The sequence below is a fragment of the Ooceraea biroi genome, chromosome 12 (assembly GCF_003672135.1).
Source record: "Ooceraea biroi isolate clonal line C1 chromosome 12, Obir_v5.4, whole genome shotgun sequence".
NCBI classification, from domain to species: domain Eukaryota; kingdom Metazoa; phylum Arthropoda; class Insecta; order Hymenoptera; family Formicidae; genus Ooceraea; species Ooceraea biroi.
In genome coordinates, this window is record NC_039517.1 from 52,929 (window position 1) to 70,211 (window position 17,283).

General features: G+C 39.7%; 1 protein-coding gene and 1 non-coding gene across 5 annotated transcripts; both read right to left on the reverse strand.

The window, feature by feature from the left end:
* Positions 1 to 3: 3 nt before the first annotated feature.
* Positions 4 to 16,781, reverse strand: LOC105286145 (solute carrier organic anion transporter family member 5A1). 4 transcript variants are annotated; one of them, XM_026974139.1, is made up of 14 exons: positions 16,482 to 16,781; positions 11,209 to 11,705; positions 9,571 to 9,624; positions 8,576 to 8,681; positions 7,694 to 7,910; positions 7,425 to 7,571; positions 6,953 to 7,168; positions 6,490 to 6,597; positions 6,161 to 6,385; positions 5,384 to 5,926; positions 4,952 to 5,141; positions 4,698 to 4,886; positions 4,461 to 4,612; positions 4 to 4,218 (listed from the first exon to the last, which is right to left on the reverse strand). In XM_026974139.1, exons 2-14 carry the CDS (start codon positions 11,625 to 11,627, stop codon positions 3,923 to 3,925), a joined length of 2,862 nt encoding a protein of 953 aa, XP_026829940.1. In that variant the 5' UTR covers positions 11,628 to 11,705; positions 16,482 to 16,781; the 3' UTR covers positions 4 to 3,922. The 4 variants fall into 4 exon arrangements, with proteins under 4 accessions (XP_026829940.1, XP_026829938.1, XP_026829939.1 ...); XM_026974137.1 differs by having other exon boundaries at positions 6,490 to 6,609; XM_026974138.1 differs by lacking the exon at positions 16,482 to 16,781 and adding an exon at positions 11,905 to 16,475 and having other exon boundaries at positions 6,490 to 6,609.
* A 430-nt stretch (positions 16,782 to 17,211) lies between these two features.
* On the reverse strand, positions 17,212 to 17,283 carry Trnap-ugg. The gene has a single exon. It is a non-coding gene; the product is annotated as a tRNA-Pro (tRNA).

Sequence of the window (17,283 nt, forward strand, 5' to 3'; positions counted from 1 at the left end):
AGATTTCAGATAACAGTTTTCAAAACATTTATTCCATTGTAAATACATTGTTTGTTCGTGCCTTAATTCCAAAAATTAGGCTTGTATACAAGTCAAGAAAAAGGCGATTTCGATCATTATGATTATTATCTGTTTTCTCGAGTCGAAACGGAAGTTTCACTATAATAGTCGCTACTGTCTTTTTCGATTCGATTGTAGCTATTGGCTCTTATCGCGTACCGTGTGCAAAAGCTATGTCCGTTTTATGTATTCTCCGAAAATCGCTAAAGTACAATATATCCATTTTAGTTTTGTAAAAAAAGAAATAAATTATAAGAGGCGAAAAAGCTTTTGCTGGTAATCCCAATAGAGAGTCACGTTACGAATTTGTTCTATTGAATTTTTCTTTTCGTCTATGTGTAATCATGAGAATGAGAGAGGCTAACTAAATTTTCTTTCTAACGTGCATATAACGTAATATATGACCAATTGATTTACGTAAATATTTCAATCATGTGACATTCCATCACTTTTTATCTACATAATGTTATAAACAACTTAGTATTGCAATTCTCGTGAAATATGCGCGATATCTCTGTACTACATGGAATAGTATTCTGTCGGATCGAACCGTTTCATTGTGCAAACGCCTCAAACGTATACTGTGCGCGTACACGCACGCACTCGAAATTTCATAAATCTCTAAAAATCTGCCGCATCGTTGGATATTTTCTATTATTTTCTGTATCACACCCCTTCTTCATATATCGACCATGTGTTTCGAGCGATGTTTCACAAAAAGCACATCGTCTCGCTTAATTGAAATCGTTGAAGATAAATTATCCGAGAGAAAACGTAATGGTGACGTTTACTCCGACAAGTTTCTCTTAATATGTCCTTGTTAATTTCCGCGTCACGATCGATCATTGCATATTGCTTTCGTAAATACGATAGATTATCAATTATTAGCTCGTTATCACTCATTAGTGCTAATCGTAACATTATATACATTCGGCTTACATTATGGTCCCTACAAAAAATACATTACATCTATAAGCAGTATCTTACGTTATCGTAATAATCATATAATATGTACATAACAGTTTTCATTTAAATGTAGTATGATCTCTAGTGAATACTTGATCGTTCCTTCTCTTACTTTCTCCGTTGCGCGTGTCAACACGTGCACACATGCGCATGGAATGTGGCGATTTGAGGAATTACAACGAAATGTCCAAAATGCACCCGATCAAAAATCTACTGTTATTATCGACTATCATAGCAGTATTAATAGCAGTATTAATAGCAGTATTAATAGCAGTATTAGTAGTAGTAAGTAGTAATAGTAATAACTGCGCAACGCAATGAGATAGTCGAACCTGATGTTAACTAAACAGAAACGGAAGATGAGAAAATCAGAAAGATTTGGTGAAAAGAAATCTGGTAATGGAAATATATATTTATGTTATGTCCACCCATTAACACACTGAACGATTCGAAAGCTCGTCGACGATACACCTTCTCGTGCGATAGCAACTTATATAAAGAATTTTTGAAAAATCGCTAATCGGGGTAGTACTTTCTTCGTCTTCGCTTTCGGGCACCCGTAGTCACGCAATAAATTCTATTTAAGTAACATCGTTGAAAGATATCAGCTAGAAATTATGGATTACGCGCGAATTAATCAATTCTTCGAAATTGTTTACGCCGTACCATCACTTTCCCTCTAGTCTTCTCAATACACTATCGATCTATCATGGCAACCTCACGAACGAGATCTTTTGTATTACGATGCGATGCATGCGTTTTCTCAGATCTGTCATCTTGTAAATCGCTAACTATCTACAGTACGATTATTTCGGACAAAATATGTCCCACGTGAATATGTCCGCATTTTCTTTCGTTTCTCGGCATGTAAATCGAATCGAATTTGATTTAACGCATTTTTTTTCTCTCTATTCACAGCACTTGTTATTACTCTCTACTATCTTCTTCAAAAGTTACCGTTGGGAAGAGATTTATATCACAAAGTTAGATGTATACATACACGTGACAAGACGTCACTTTACTACTTGGGCACACATTCACGCACGCACGCACGCACGCACGCACGCACGCACGCACGCACGCACGCACGCACACACATACACATACATGTATGTCTGTACGTATGTATATGTATTTAGTATTTTAATAGGTAAAGTTATATGGAGGTTACACGCATCGCTCTTTTCAAAACTGGAGCGAACGGTCGTCGTCCGTGACCAAGTTTTTACATTAAACATGACATTTTCGGAAATGTAACGCTTCTGCGTCTAGACGCAAAATTTACTTTGTTGTCGAGGCAAACAGCACAGAGGATACAGAAAATTATGCAAATCGATCGGTTAATGTATTTTAATTACGGTCAAATCTCTCGTACTACGTATCTTTCATTGAGAATGAGAATCAAAGCGCAAGCTTATAGGTATCTCCTCTATAATGCTATAATGCTATAATCTTCTTCTTCTTCCTCTTCTTTATACGGTATATATATTTGTGAATTCTATATTGATAGTTAAATTAGGAGCGTTTCTACCCTCTGTAGAATTTCATTCCTGAGTAATTTCATATAGTTTCCTTTTACATCGAAATTGATTCGAGAGAGGCTTTCAGGTACGAAGCAAATAACGCTCCACGTAGAGAGCGAGTTGTTTGCGTAAAGCCAGAGGATTCATTTGTGAGAAAGAAATTTAATTCCGGTTATTCCTCGATTCCCGCAAATCCGAGTTTTCAGTTTTCGTTGCTTGGAAGCATTCGTATCATGTACGCGTGTATAGAATGGTGACTCATTACTTTCTATCGGAAACGTCCTTAGGGAACAACTGATTAAATCAGCAAAGAAGAGTGAAAGGAAAACGGAGGCTAAGAGATCACGTGCGATACTTGCATCGATAGCGTAGGCTTTTACAGTAATACTTGTATAATCTACGGAAAAATATAAAATACAGATCAACGTGTCATTTAACAAGAGAGATTATTCACGTTTTACTTGTTACGTTAATTCTCTGTTTATCTTACTATGCTAAATTGACTACCTGTTTTCTTTCGAGAATTCTAACCCTAAGTCATAAAATAAATCGTAGCTTTTTGTTCCGCGTTCTGCATCTAGTGATATCATATATAGATCGTTAGTTCTGGTACTTGTTAATTCATTACTTTTTAAATATACATTTGTATCTCTCTAGTCTTGTATTTCTTAAGGCAGGAATTTCCATATTTACAATTTCATCGTTACGCTCGCCAAGGCTCATTCTTTCTTCGTCGGATTCCATCCGGACGAGAATAGAACCTCATCCGTATTTCTTTTATCTCTTTGTTCTCGTTAATGATATACGTAGTAACGGTATAAATCAAAATGTGCAGCAATATAATTTCAAGTTGTACGTTTTTAACCCAACTACACATTGTGTGTGTGTGTGTGTATACACTATGTGATTGCAGTAAAAATTTATGCTCTAGTGATGTATTATCTCCTAAAAGTAACTCGGATATTTAAATTTGTGACAAATTATGTCAAATAATAAATAACAGCTATGTATACGTATATACGTATTTCTATAAAAAAAAAGGAAAATATGTAAAATATATAATTAAATGTACATTATATTTACATTCTTACTAGAGCATATCGGACGCCGTGCGAACTTTCGCTCTCTTTCTATGAATATTATTGTAACGTGTCTTTTTGCTTCTCAGTAAGAAGATATAAGCAATGCACACGGGGATATGCGAGTCTGCAACACTAAAAGCCTTCATTGGTAAGTAAGAGTGTAAAATAATCCGTCACAAATTTATCTATCATCAATTTGGTATACATACATACATACATGTGTGTGTGTATATATGTATATATATATATATATATATATTTATTTCTATAACTTCTAATATAAAATAAACATTAATCATCGCGACTACGAGTTTCCGTTACACCGCTCGAGGGTTTGACCTCAAACTCCGGATTTTGCATAGCGAGCGGCAACGCTTGCCTCGTGTCGCGGACCTCGGTTTCTGTATTTCTCGAGCGACTCGCCGTATCCGTTGAATCTTGTGTCCGATTCGACGACTCGGTCTCCTCGAGATTCGTCGATTTCGTGGGTTCGGTGGGTGACGAGATGGAGGATGGTGTTGCGATCTCGGAACTCGGCAGAGTTGCGTCGCCGTCTCCCAAATTCTGATGCGGTTTCTCTTCAAACACTACCAACATACGACAGCTTATATTATCGTTGTTAATTAAGTTATGAGCGTATCCTTATAGGTATTATTCAGTGTGTCCACAATGTGGACTCCACATCCAATCATCAAATCATCATGTTTTATCACGATTCTTTCCATTGTTGGCGAGCAGAAAGCATATTCGCATATGCGCATGTACAATCAATCGCAATAATTGAGCTTCTTTATAGATATATTAATATGAAAAAGCAACTGTCACTCACGTTTATCTAGACTGATAATTGACCCTACGAATTCATTAACGGTAAAGGAGGGCAGTTGGTCTTCCATTTGCCTTCTCCTTCTTACTAGCCACCAATCGATTAGAAACAACGCCAGAGCTAGAATTTTTATTCCAGCACACAGGCCGACGTATCTGTGAAATCGTCGTGAAATATGGATATAAAGATATATGTATGGATATAAAGATGATCGTATGTGTTAAAGATGGTGCATGTCACCTGTATCTAAATTGCTCGATGTCGTACAGCAGACATCGACCACCCTTCTCCCCACAAGTGCTTTTCCATAATAAACACGTCGAGTCGATTAAATTGCCAAACAATATCGGTGCTGGTATATAGCCGAATAACCGAAAAATGACAAACTGCATGCCCAAGGCAAAAGATCTCTCCTCTTCGGAAACCGATCTGTATATAGTCAACAGTCCAGTTTAGCGTGAAGGAATCAATTTAAATGATATATCATTACTTACCGTAATACTATCATAAGTAGTGGCATTTGAGTTACGGCGACGATGAATGTCATGAAGAATAAAAGAATCAGAAACGGAAATATCGTTCTACATGGTGAAGTACAAGGACCTGCGGTTGCTACTGGCACGACGGTCACCTCTGCAAATTCCGGAGCTGCCGGTGGTAGCACCGTCAAATTACCGTGTATACCTTTAACAATATAAAATATAATAAATATATAGAGAATTGATTTTTATTTTAATATGCTAATCTTTTTTTTTACATTCTCTAAGATACGCGCACTATATGTTAATGGTAAACTCTTGTTATTTTCTCGAGATGAAAATCCTAATAAACATTGTAATATTAGATCATCTGAGGTTTAGACAAAGCACATATAGACACATATAGACACATATAGACACTTATAGACACTCGATACTTTGACTTACATGCACAATTTGTGAAATTTGATTTGGAACTGAAGGCAGTGCAGCCTGCGTGGCACGGGCTGAAATACGTCAGACCGTTGTTACCGCAAACCGGCTCGACGTCCGTCATTCGACACTCGCAACCAAAGTTGCACGCGGCAGTGAGATTCACTTGAAAGGGCTCCGGGCCCTTTGTGCTACTGTTAAAGTATGGAATAGTGGTCCCAGCCATCTTCACGTTCTCGCAGCCGAGAAAGAACAACAGGCCGTAACACACCAGACAGATTATGTTCGAGACGAGAACGAATTGCACCGCGCCCTTCGGCCTGAGCTCTAAGCGCTTGAGCATACATCCGCCGAAAAAGATGCCGATGCAGGCGCCCGGTATCGCAACCGAGCCGGTAAAGATGCTCGCTTGACTCTTTCCCAGGCTAAACTGCGTCTCGAGGTATTTAGGCAGAAATACTACGAAGCCGGACACAATCACCAGCTCCATGCACGCTCCTAGACACGTCACGACATAAACTGGATTGCACACGAGCCTCCACATACTTCGCGGAATATCTGTTGGCAGCAAAGGAAGGAGCAAAGATTATTACCGTATTAAACTTGTTGATTCTTGACAATTTACTTCAAGAGATCATTCAAGTTATATATTTTCTTATGATGTATTGATAAATCCAAAAAACAAGTAATATCTTTGTGAACATACTAAATGCTATTGATCCAATAGCGACAACAATGTGGATTACGCGTGATGACAATGACACGATAATCATCTCGTACAAAGTAATTTACCTTTAACATCTTTGCCGTAACCACTATCGTCCATTTTCTCTTTCGATTGTTGTTCCTTTTCTTTTTGTGTTATGGGTTTGTTTTTTTCGATAATTCGTATCTTCTCTTTTTCACGTTGTAACGTTTTCGGAAAACTGAAGAAAGGTATCGCCACTAGAATGAGGAGCAATCCGCAAAGTAGAAATCCACCCCACCACATACCGACCCATCTATGATCTCCGGGATCTGTTACATTTATGTAATATATAAGTGAATGTTTCGCTTATCACGAAAATAACAATCGAGAGAGATGGTGATGAAGAAGAATTTGAGAAACAGCTTTCTCTTACCGATGCTTATGATTGTGCCGGAAAACGAATCCATATGAAAGGATAAAAGATATGCCCCAAGAAGAAAACCTAACACTGGTCCAAAGGCTGCCATACTATACATACAACCTGAAAGGAAGACTTTCAACTTTTATATTAAACTTTTAACATGGGCATTCTTTGATGTAAGAAATATTTTGAATGCAAGTGTATAAATCATAATGACTAAAAAAATAATGACAAAAGATTTTATTGCGGATAATCACAAATTAAAATCATAAATTAAAATATTAAACCTAACAATGATTATCTATTTCTTAAACTGCTTCAAACAATCTTACTTTAGAGTAATATTGATAACTAGAAAGAAATTGGCCAAGAGCCAAGAGAACGAGGTGCTAGACTAGAAAAAATTATATTCTACATTAATTTCGAGAGTTTTGCGCGGAATGTGAAAGATAGAAGAAACGTGTCGACAACTCACCAATATATAAAGATGCACTTTCCGGCCTGACGTGATCGTCTATGTAGGTAGTACCGAGAGTGAATAGAGGCGAACCTCCGCATCCTAATAATAACTGAGCAATTACAAAGAGCAAAACAGGCCCGGCCGTGGATGGGGATCCCTGTATGCAATTATCGCCCCTTAGATTATTGTGCGGTGCTAAGGGAGGCGAAGACAATCCCGACGAGAGACGACCTGTATAAGATACTCAAATTATTTAATTACCACACAGCAGAAATTTTGCTTTCTCTCTTTATAGAAGAATTAAATGGAATATATGTGTGACAAAACTTCCAAATTGATCAGCTTTTTTACTTCCACGCTCTTTTGTTTTCTTTTTCCTTTCCTCGTTTATCGCGAACGGAGAGGTAAAAATGTATTATACGTATAATCAGTGGTTATTTTCTCAGTGATCAATTTGCTTCCTTTCGAAATGTAGAGGCGCGCTTACCCAGACCCATATTGTCTTGCTCGCGTAACGACACGCCGCGACAGATATTATCCGAACTGGAATGATTTGCGGTCGTCGTCAAGTTGGGTTCCGCCGTAAAATGTGGCACCATAAAGATCATCGATCCCAGTCCCATTATCACCGCGCCTAAAACAAGCAAGTGAATATAACGCTGATAGTAAGAAATTGACAATAATAATTGACAATGACGATAATAAATGACGATAAAAATGATGTTCGATAATTATGACAGATTATGAAAGAATTACCGATTGCTATCCAGACAGGTATATGTCTGCGACTGCCGAGATAACTGACAAAGATGACAGTGATAACGTTGCCGATCTCGTAAGAGCTCGCGATGAGGCCCGACAGACTGGACGGGATCTCGAACCTCTTCTCTATAGTCGTTATCACAGAATTGATGTAACCTGAGCTAAGCGCTTGTTGCAACGTAACGAGGAACGACAGGAGAAACACAAACACCTGAAATCATCATAGTAGCAGAGATTGACTAACAATAAGTAAACAACATGTGATAGAAGTAAATTGTTCATCTATCGTGCATCTATCAACGACTTGTAAATCATTATTATATTTTTTTTTTTTCACACTTTTTTCATAGAAAATTGTCTATCGCGTTTGTCTGGTAGAAATAATTGTTTCTCGCGTTGATAGACGCTGCGTCAGGATGCTCTCAGGACGCGACAGGCGATTAATCGATTTCCTGCCTTTTTACGAGCGCAAACCAATTAAAATCACACACGGTTGACACAATAAGATTCGTAATATTTTGCCAAATAATATTTTCCCAAAGGGAGTTACAATGACTGAATGCAAGCGATGCATTCGATCGTACAGTTTTAAACAGCTGGATCATTTACTTCTAGCTCGCCTACGTACATTCGCACGCGCGGTGCCGGTGAGTCACGCGGCTTGTTCTCTACATCCGCGTGTACAATGTGCGCGAGCTAGAACTCGCTCACCGCTCAAGGGACGACAAGAGTGCCGTTCACGCAAAGTGCGCGGCAAAGGAGATCGTCCGCCCGATAATACGTGACTCTTCAACGTGGCGTTCACCAATGTGTCTTCTTCTCCCTGTCTTAGTAACGAAAGTTCGTGCGAGGCTGAGTCGTACGTGACATTCGTACCTTTATCCCGGCGAATCTCTGAACGAAGGCCGGCCTACAACTCAGAATCCCACAGTCCTTGGAGTCCGGATTGAACGGCGGTGTCTGCGCTCGCTCCTTCTCCGCCCTGGACACGTTCAAGGAGATCAAACAATGAGCATATGCAACCAGGTCTCGAAGCTAAAAACGAACCGATGAGTAATCAAACGAGCGATTAAAATCGAAGCCGTAACGGTCGCGTGATACAGGTGACACGGAACGAGCAACTCACAATGCGCTCGCGACATTTGAGATCATTTATATATTGCATTTATATATTACTTGCTTATCAGATACCTACTTTCTTCAAAATCACAGGGATTATTATCGACGTTATCGTTATATTTTCTACAATCATTCTATTTATATGTATATAGAAAGAGGGCATTTGTTGTATAATATTGTTGGTGCTATTATAAATTTCCATATTTCTCTTGCGTGATTATATTGATGCATTTATCATCGCAATCGTTCGGCAATATGTTTACCTGGCTTTTTCGAAACTTGTGCGAAAATTTTCATTCTATGTATGAAGCAATATAATGATCATATTTTACCGTACAGTGTACACAATTGTTTCAGTAATGTTGCATCGGTCAAAAAGTTCGATTCGGCTTCCAATTTTCCAAATCAATTTACAGGCAACGATGTTCATAATCATAGATTGTCTAATCACAGACAACGATAGTGATTACTTGCTTGATGAATAATTTGTTTCCCCTGAATGCAATAAAGTGAAATTTGACGCAAACATCGAACCGAACAATTTACTCTAGTCAATTCATATACACGCGTAAACATACACGCAAGAGAAAAAACAGAAAGAACCAAAACAGAGAATGAGGATGAAAGAGAGGGATAGGGATATTTTCCAATTTTCGAATCCGCAAGTTTTTCGAGCGAATGTGTCGCTCGTGAAAGCAAACGTAGCGATACAATTACAGAGATATTTGACGAATAACAATGTGCAATTTTACCTGTCTACCATAGAAGCACTGGGATTCCTGCTGTGACACTTGATGATAAAGTCTCTGAAAAATAATAAACAAGAAAAACGAAGCGTGAATACGTTGTGCTGTATAATGCCACGTGATGTGCCGAGAAATATCGGTCACGATGCTGTAACTGATAACTAACAAGCGTGGAATCAGATTATTATTGTATATGTGTCGGAATGCAGTGACCAAAGCAACGTGTCTTCGTCTAAATGACACAGGGCGATAGAGACGATGCGTGTCATTGCGGTCGTCGTTTATCTCCATGCTGACATTTAATGAATCCAAATTTCTGGCAGCATACCATTCAGTGATACTATATATAGTAGGGTATGTAATACTAGAAAATGCAGTCGAATAATAAAACATTGTTTTAACATCGATGTGTATTTATTATCGTGCGATGAATAACTTGATTAATTTTTCTTTATTTTTGTTACTTTATGTATTTTATCCTCGCGATGACGTTTAATTTTACATATACTCTAAAAGCAATCTAAAATAATTAAACGAAAGATACTTGAAATCTAAATCGGAAACATAAGTAATTCGTGACAATTGTTGTTTATAATTACATAATTTAGAATCGGTGTGATGAGATTATACATAATGATCATACATAATGATCATACATAATGACATGATTACACACTGTAGGTTTTTAATGTCTGCTAATTAGATATTTCTCTCTCTCTCTAAAAGTTTTTATACTTCATTAAATAATGGTTAATTTTTACAGAATTGTGTAGTATATAGTATAGTGTTTTAGAAAAATACCACACGCGATATTTTATTTATTTCATATTATATAATAGCGTGAGACATCCTTGCTCATCAGCTCTACGAGTCTTACGTTTACGTCATGTCCTTCCGACTGCAAGGTGTTTAAAAGCTTTCTCCACGTATGAAACGTAATGCGAGGATGGTGGAGCAATAAAAGCGACAGTCGAAGAAAGCAAGTGATCTGGCCAAATCAAATCCACGCGTCAAGCGAAATATGTCACGGTCACACTCACTTTCTCTTTCTATTTCAACTACCTCACGCTGTTCGATAGTCGCGATTATTATCCTAGTGGGGCCGTATCTTGTGGTCAGAGACTTTGCCAAGTTGTATCGATTTTACAACGAGAACGCATCTTGCACGAGTATATTAGAAGCATAAAGAACGATGGATTGAAACTTGTACGACGAAATGACATTTCTTTTTCTCGGCAAGCGAGAAAATCGGTTTGCCTTGGCGAAAACAAATCGTGCGGAAATAGAGAAGAAAAGGAGAAAAGTTAAATCCGCGCAATCTCAATCTCGTTGAGTGTTTAATCTATGTTACGTATCACGTGCCCCATTTTTGACCATACAGTTTGAATGAAATCAGATAAACATAAGTTGTTAATTTTTAATTTCTTTTTGAAAATAAAATTAAAGTGAAAAAAAGACAATTATATAGGGACAAATGTGGACAATCGAATACCATATCGAATATCAATTGTTTGAAAATTCTCATTTCACGGTGCCAACTTGACAGAGCTGGATCTCGCAATTCTGCAGTCCTCGCGCGACTGATGATCGCGATGGTGAAGATAACAATAAAACGAGCATCTTTCCTCTTGCCTTTTCGCTCACCTGTGATCCACGAGACCGGAACTCGGATTTCTGCTGTGACACCTGATGACCGTGTCATGGGTGAGTCGGCCGCCATTCATCTGCAGTGGGTCCGTGTTATTATCAGCGCCGGTGCCGGCGCTGTCGGCGTAGAGACCCGTCATCGCGTACATACTCTCATTCCTTCGATGACCGGTGGAATGATAATTGCTGCCGGATTCGGACCTCCGGTGGCCGAAAGCGCCGCCGATGCTCTCGTTCCTCTTGTGGCCGCTCTCGGATCGTTTGTGGCCGAAGGCACTGGATATACTCTCGGCACGCTTGTGGCCACCCTCGGTTGCTCGCTTGTAACCGACGAAGCCACCCCCGGACTCGGTTCGCCTGTGCGCGAACATGCTCGAGCTGGAGCCGTTCCTCTTGTGCCCGCTCGTCGACGCCATCTCTTTGTCATCTATCCCGCTGTTTTCTAGCTCCTCGCGTTGATTTAGATATTAAAAGCCTACCGGCGACATCGTTGGCTGTAACAAAAATCAATCATTAACATGTATACGTCCCATTAGTTCGTGCTTATATTTCTAATTGTAAAATATATTTATATCGCAAATTATATATTTAAAAATTGCAAACATATTGACAAAAATCATGATCGATAATTAATTATCTGTTTATGTCACGTAAGTCAACATCGATAGTTTCGATGATATATAATCTCATTACCTCTTCCACCTTCCAGTGGCGAAACAAGTTCGAACGCGTGCAAACGCGTCCGCTGTTCTCTTATGTTTTTTTTAGATTATCGATCGTATGCGTCCTTGATTTCGTTCCGATGAAAAATTGAAGGAAGGTATATGGCCGCAACGGCCATAGATCAATGGCAAATTCAAAGTCAGGGATATACCGGCGACACGATGATTGCACGATCCATCTATGCCGTTATCGCTGGTAGAGAGTTGTTTGCATGCTTGGAGGCTCGCGATCGATTAACTGAGCGACCAGAGCTGAGCTTTCTCATCGTGCGATGCATCCCCGTGCAATAATGATGTATCGAATGCGAAAACGTTTTCCGATTACTCAGTCAGATTGAAAGAAACGTGGAGCGATCGGACGAAGCGACCCGTACGACAATCGGAAAATTAAATGAAAAGAGATCGTTTGAAAAAGAGTACCGCACATCTAATTTGCACATCTAATGACTTTAATACTTTCGCACACGTTTTTTACGAGTTAATTTCATAATTTTCTTTGCATTCGAATCAGCAATAGAATACAGTTACAATAAATTTCTCGGAGTCTGATCGGATCCGAATGTCGACGCGACAATGCCTAATTATCACTGACACATGCCAGAGTGATTGCGATCATAATCATAACTGTGTGACTCATTGCGATCGCAAGACCCGAATTGCCGGAATCGCCCAGTCATCTAGGAGCAATGAACTAAACCATCCACCGTTAAGTGACAATTTTCGATTCCGAAATTCCGAATCGCTCCTTTCGTCATCATTCCCATCTGCCTACGAGTTCACTGCGCGCGTGTCGCGATCGTGTCGGAAAATCTTTCTATCGGGTTTTCGCAATGGTTCATTTTCATGAACCAAATATCCTCTGCGGAGGATTCTCGCTTAATTATCAATCAAGAAGCTAATGATTCATTCACGATAGATCTCTCAAATTGGCGGTCGGATCCGCACGACTTATTTCCGTTTGCGCGCACGGGCGCGGAAATGAAAATTGTACCGCGGAAACTATCGCTTCGCTTTGCGAATCGATCGGAACGATAAGCCACCGAGGGGATACGACCCCGAAGTCGATCTTTGGTCTCGGTAGTGATACGGCAGATCGAGCTGGCTCGGGAAAACCGAGCATTCATCCATCTTTCCGTGCAGATCGAACGATCCTTCGCGTGTTGGGAGGTTCCTCACGATAGCTCGGCCACTGGGTCACCCTTTCGCCCTTGCGCGTTTTCTGTGCGAATTGCACTAGCAGACGATAGCGAGGTATTTCGCCCTCTTGCCAACCGAGGTAGAAGAAGTCTTTTTCTCTCGTTCGTGTCAGAAATATCAAGTATTGGCCAAAGACTGTTATGGCTATTTTTCTTTTTCTTTTGCAAAAAAAAGACGTCACACGCTCGCGCTTACGGGACGAATTTGATTTCGTTTTTGGATTCGTGCTTCGTGAAGTTACGGAACGTTTTCCCGTATCTTGCGTCATCGAAGCACACTCGAATACGCGACACTGCACTGTAGCAATCTATTGCGGCACGTGAAACTCGGTTTGCACAATGCCGTATACGCGCTTATACAAGTCGCGCCGCCCACCTTCGTGACAGTAGATTATTTGTCGAAATGCAAAAGCTAGGCGGCTCTCGGACACAGCTCGGATCGGTGCATGCGCCCTATATTTTCAAGACTGCGATAAATCTCGTTTATGCACACATATTTATCTATGTTTGATTTGTTACGATTAATCATTAATTCTTTTTAACTGAAAAAGTTCTAATAATTTTATTTGCACTTGGAAGTTCTGATGTGTGGTAAAAGTTTCGGCTGTAGTTAATATAAATAAGTGGATTTGTAATATAAATATCTACTGCAATGCAGAATGATATACATATAACACGGCGGTACTTGAGAAATTATATAAGTCAATCCTATAACGTTGATTTTCTGCGCGCGCGATTTAATGTGAAAAGTTTTTTAAAACATTTCATTGAGAATAGAATAACAAATTGGCAACAAATTATCACTATATTTTACAATGTGTGCAAACTTGTTTTCTGATGATGGCAGTTCCAGCTAATAATAATTTAATATTAAAAAAATAATTAACGAGTGAAATTAATTGATATATCTTCAACGTTAGACATACTTGGTAACTTGTACCAAATATAGAAGCAGTCTGCGATGCGTGGGTCCTCTTCACATTACGTACTCGGAAGTTTTCGCTGTTTAGCGATCAAATAGAGAACATACAAGCTGAATCCAAGATGAAATCACAATTGCACAAAGTTCATTATTCATTTAGAACTTACTGCATTCTGTCTTTTATGCGCTACGTGTGTCAACGTTGTGACGAAAAACTAAACGAGATTACGAACGTGTAAAAGGATATATATATAACGAATAAAAATAATTCGATAACCTTAGCCTCGTTTCGCCGTCGAAATGGGGAAATCATCAATTATCGCGAACTTGCACTTTCGCACAGCATGCATATGTACGCAATCCGCATTAGCGGCACCGGAAGCTCTGGAATGTCGATTCAGCATTAGCGTAAATATTAAGACGGTCAGCAAATGTCCTTAATCGCAATGTCCCTAAAATCCGATCAACTTTTATAACTTGAAAGAATTTCTCATTCTCCATTGAGAAAATGCGTTATATAAACATAAGATCATTTTTTTGTCATGATACATCTTAATTTGCGTAAAATTAATTAGATTAAAAAAATGAACGTTCCTTGATATTTGTCGAAATTTTATTCATCATAAAAAGTGTTGTAAAAATGAAACATTAGCCTTCAATGAATCAAATGTTTCTTCTCTATTAAAAATCTTCTATATCAATTCTTCAAGTGTCTATTGACGGAAATAATTTCTATCACATCCCGATGTTGTTTAAAAACAATGTTGTTATTCTATAGATAATAAGGGAAGTATGACACGTGCAACAGCCGTGAATTTTTCGTGATTGTCGTGCTGAAAAACGTATTACGTTCGTTCACGTAAAACGCATTACGTAATTCTTACGACTCGGCGATAACGAAACAGCCGCTCGAAATCGAAAACTCGATTTTTGAAGGAAATGTGTTTCGATTTGTTATTAAGAATAATTCAATTGTTAAAGATGTTAACAACTATTTTTCAACGGAGAATATACATGTACAGAATTTGTCACTTTTACTCGCGATATCTGGCAAAAAACAATTAATTGAATTACAACATTAGCGGTTTTCGCGTAACTGTAAGTGACGATCCCGTTGGAGGGGAGGTGGGGCAAGGCAAAAGGGTTCGTTCTATTCGCGCGCGTAAGACTGACGAACTGCACAATACGTGGATCTGCTACGTACATTAATTGGCGTAACAATTAAAGCTACGACCCGAGTGCCGTTATGCTGACTTTGCATACGTGAAAAGGTCACGATGCCATCACCTGATGCACGCGCACATGCGGCTAGTCTGCGGTGAAATTTCTTTCAGCGGATTCTCGTTCGAGCATCGGATTTTTTCGTTCTTTGTTTAGACCGGAAACACGTGCAATCGCGTTTTACATTGCTCGCTTTAAATAAACGCCACAGCGTCCCATAAAACTGACGTGCATGGTCAGTTTTTGTCTTAATTATAAATATCGGAATCTATGATATAAATCTCGTAAATCTGCACGAGATATTCTCCATGCAGCGTTCTTCAGATTTCTGTTGGTGGAACGGTTTCATAAATTTTTCGAGACGTAACTGTGAAAGTTGTATCCTTTCGCAGTCACATCCCAGAAAGATAAATATGTACTAGACGAAGCTGAAACTTTGATATACGTATACTTGCATTCACTCGCGAGTTTACTTAATTCATTTTTTCAACGAGAACGACACGTCTTTCAGAAGCTGTTAAATCGTTTTCCTGCGTTAATAATGAGCTGAAACTTTTCTTCTTACAAAGTTCGCGCATAAAGATAAGCGAGCACTCGCTCGCACATGACGCGATAAATCTATCGCATGAGGAAAGAAAGGGAATAACTTACAATTAGAGCAAATGTGAAGGAAAGATCATAGACGCATACGCATATAATATTGGGTTGTATTCATCTTGTTTTTTAGAGTTTTTAATAACGAATACAATCCATATTATTAAAAAATATATGTTGCAACCTGATCCACATCGCTCGTGGAACAGTGGCGTTTTGTAGGCGTTGAGTAGGCTGCGAGAAAGACACACACACACACACACACACACAGGATTAAAGGGTAGCGCAAGAACGATGGGTGTCCTTAATGCATATCGCGTTGAGGCATTGAGCCCGTAGGGCTTGCTCGCGGCGCGGAGGCCATCCATGTGGTCGTTTTCCGTTTGCTCGCTTATCTGCGCTTTGAAACTTTAAACGCATTGCCATTGCGCGGCCTCGACAGACCTCGGACGACGAACGCGGAAAATGGGATTTCTCGGCGTCGGCGATGTCACGCGACCTGAAACTCGGTCGCGGTCCAGCCGAGCGAAAGGTTAGAACGAGATTTGGAGAGGTGAAATATATCCGGACGGAGGTACGTACACGGAGGAAGAGGCGCCTATGTGAGAAACTTACGGGGCGGGTTTACAAGGAAGAACGATGCGTCGGCGTCGTGAGGCAGGCGCTCCTTTGTGTGTCCAGGACTCCGAACCGATCGAGGAGTCTTCCTGGCGAATGACTGCTGCGCTCTCGCAGACTCACATTCGCACTCTGTTCACTCACGCGTCGCAGCGGATCGCGATCTGCGACTCCTCGGGCTCCTCACGGGTTTCACGTCGCGCACTCGCGCGATCTTCGGCGCTCCGACAAGATCGGTATGGGCTCGCGGAGCACTCACATCGATAGCCGTTCGCACGTCGGTTCGCTGCGAGGATCGTAGACCAGCTGTGTTTTTGCTCGACCGTCGGGGCGCTCGCGCATGCGCCCTGCTGTCCTGTGGTTCGCGACGCTGCTGCCGCTGCGCAAGAGGACGACGTAGCGACGTACCGATTGTCGTGACGCGGTAATTTTAAGGTCGCCTTATGTTATTATGTATCGAGTATCGCCTTGTATCCCTAAGTATTAGGAATATTAACGAAGTCAATATTTTTTATACGTATACACATATTACTATATAAGTAATATAATAAGAATACAAGTAATAACTATTTTCAAAATTTTACGAAAGTTTTATTGATTTTCTTACTAACGATAAAAGTGACATGACTTGCCAAAATAGTATATCTGCTATCAAACAATCAAAGTATCATTTAATACATAATAATTATTAGTAATTAAAAAAATTAATTTCCATCTGTAAAAAGATGGGCCCCTCCGGGATTTGAACCCGGGACCTCCTGCACCCAAAGCAGGAATCATACCCCTAGACCAAGAGGCC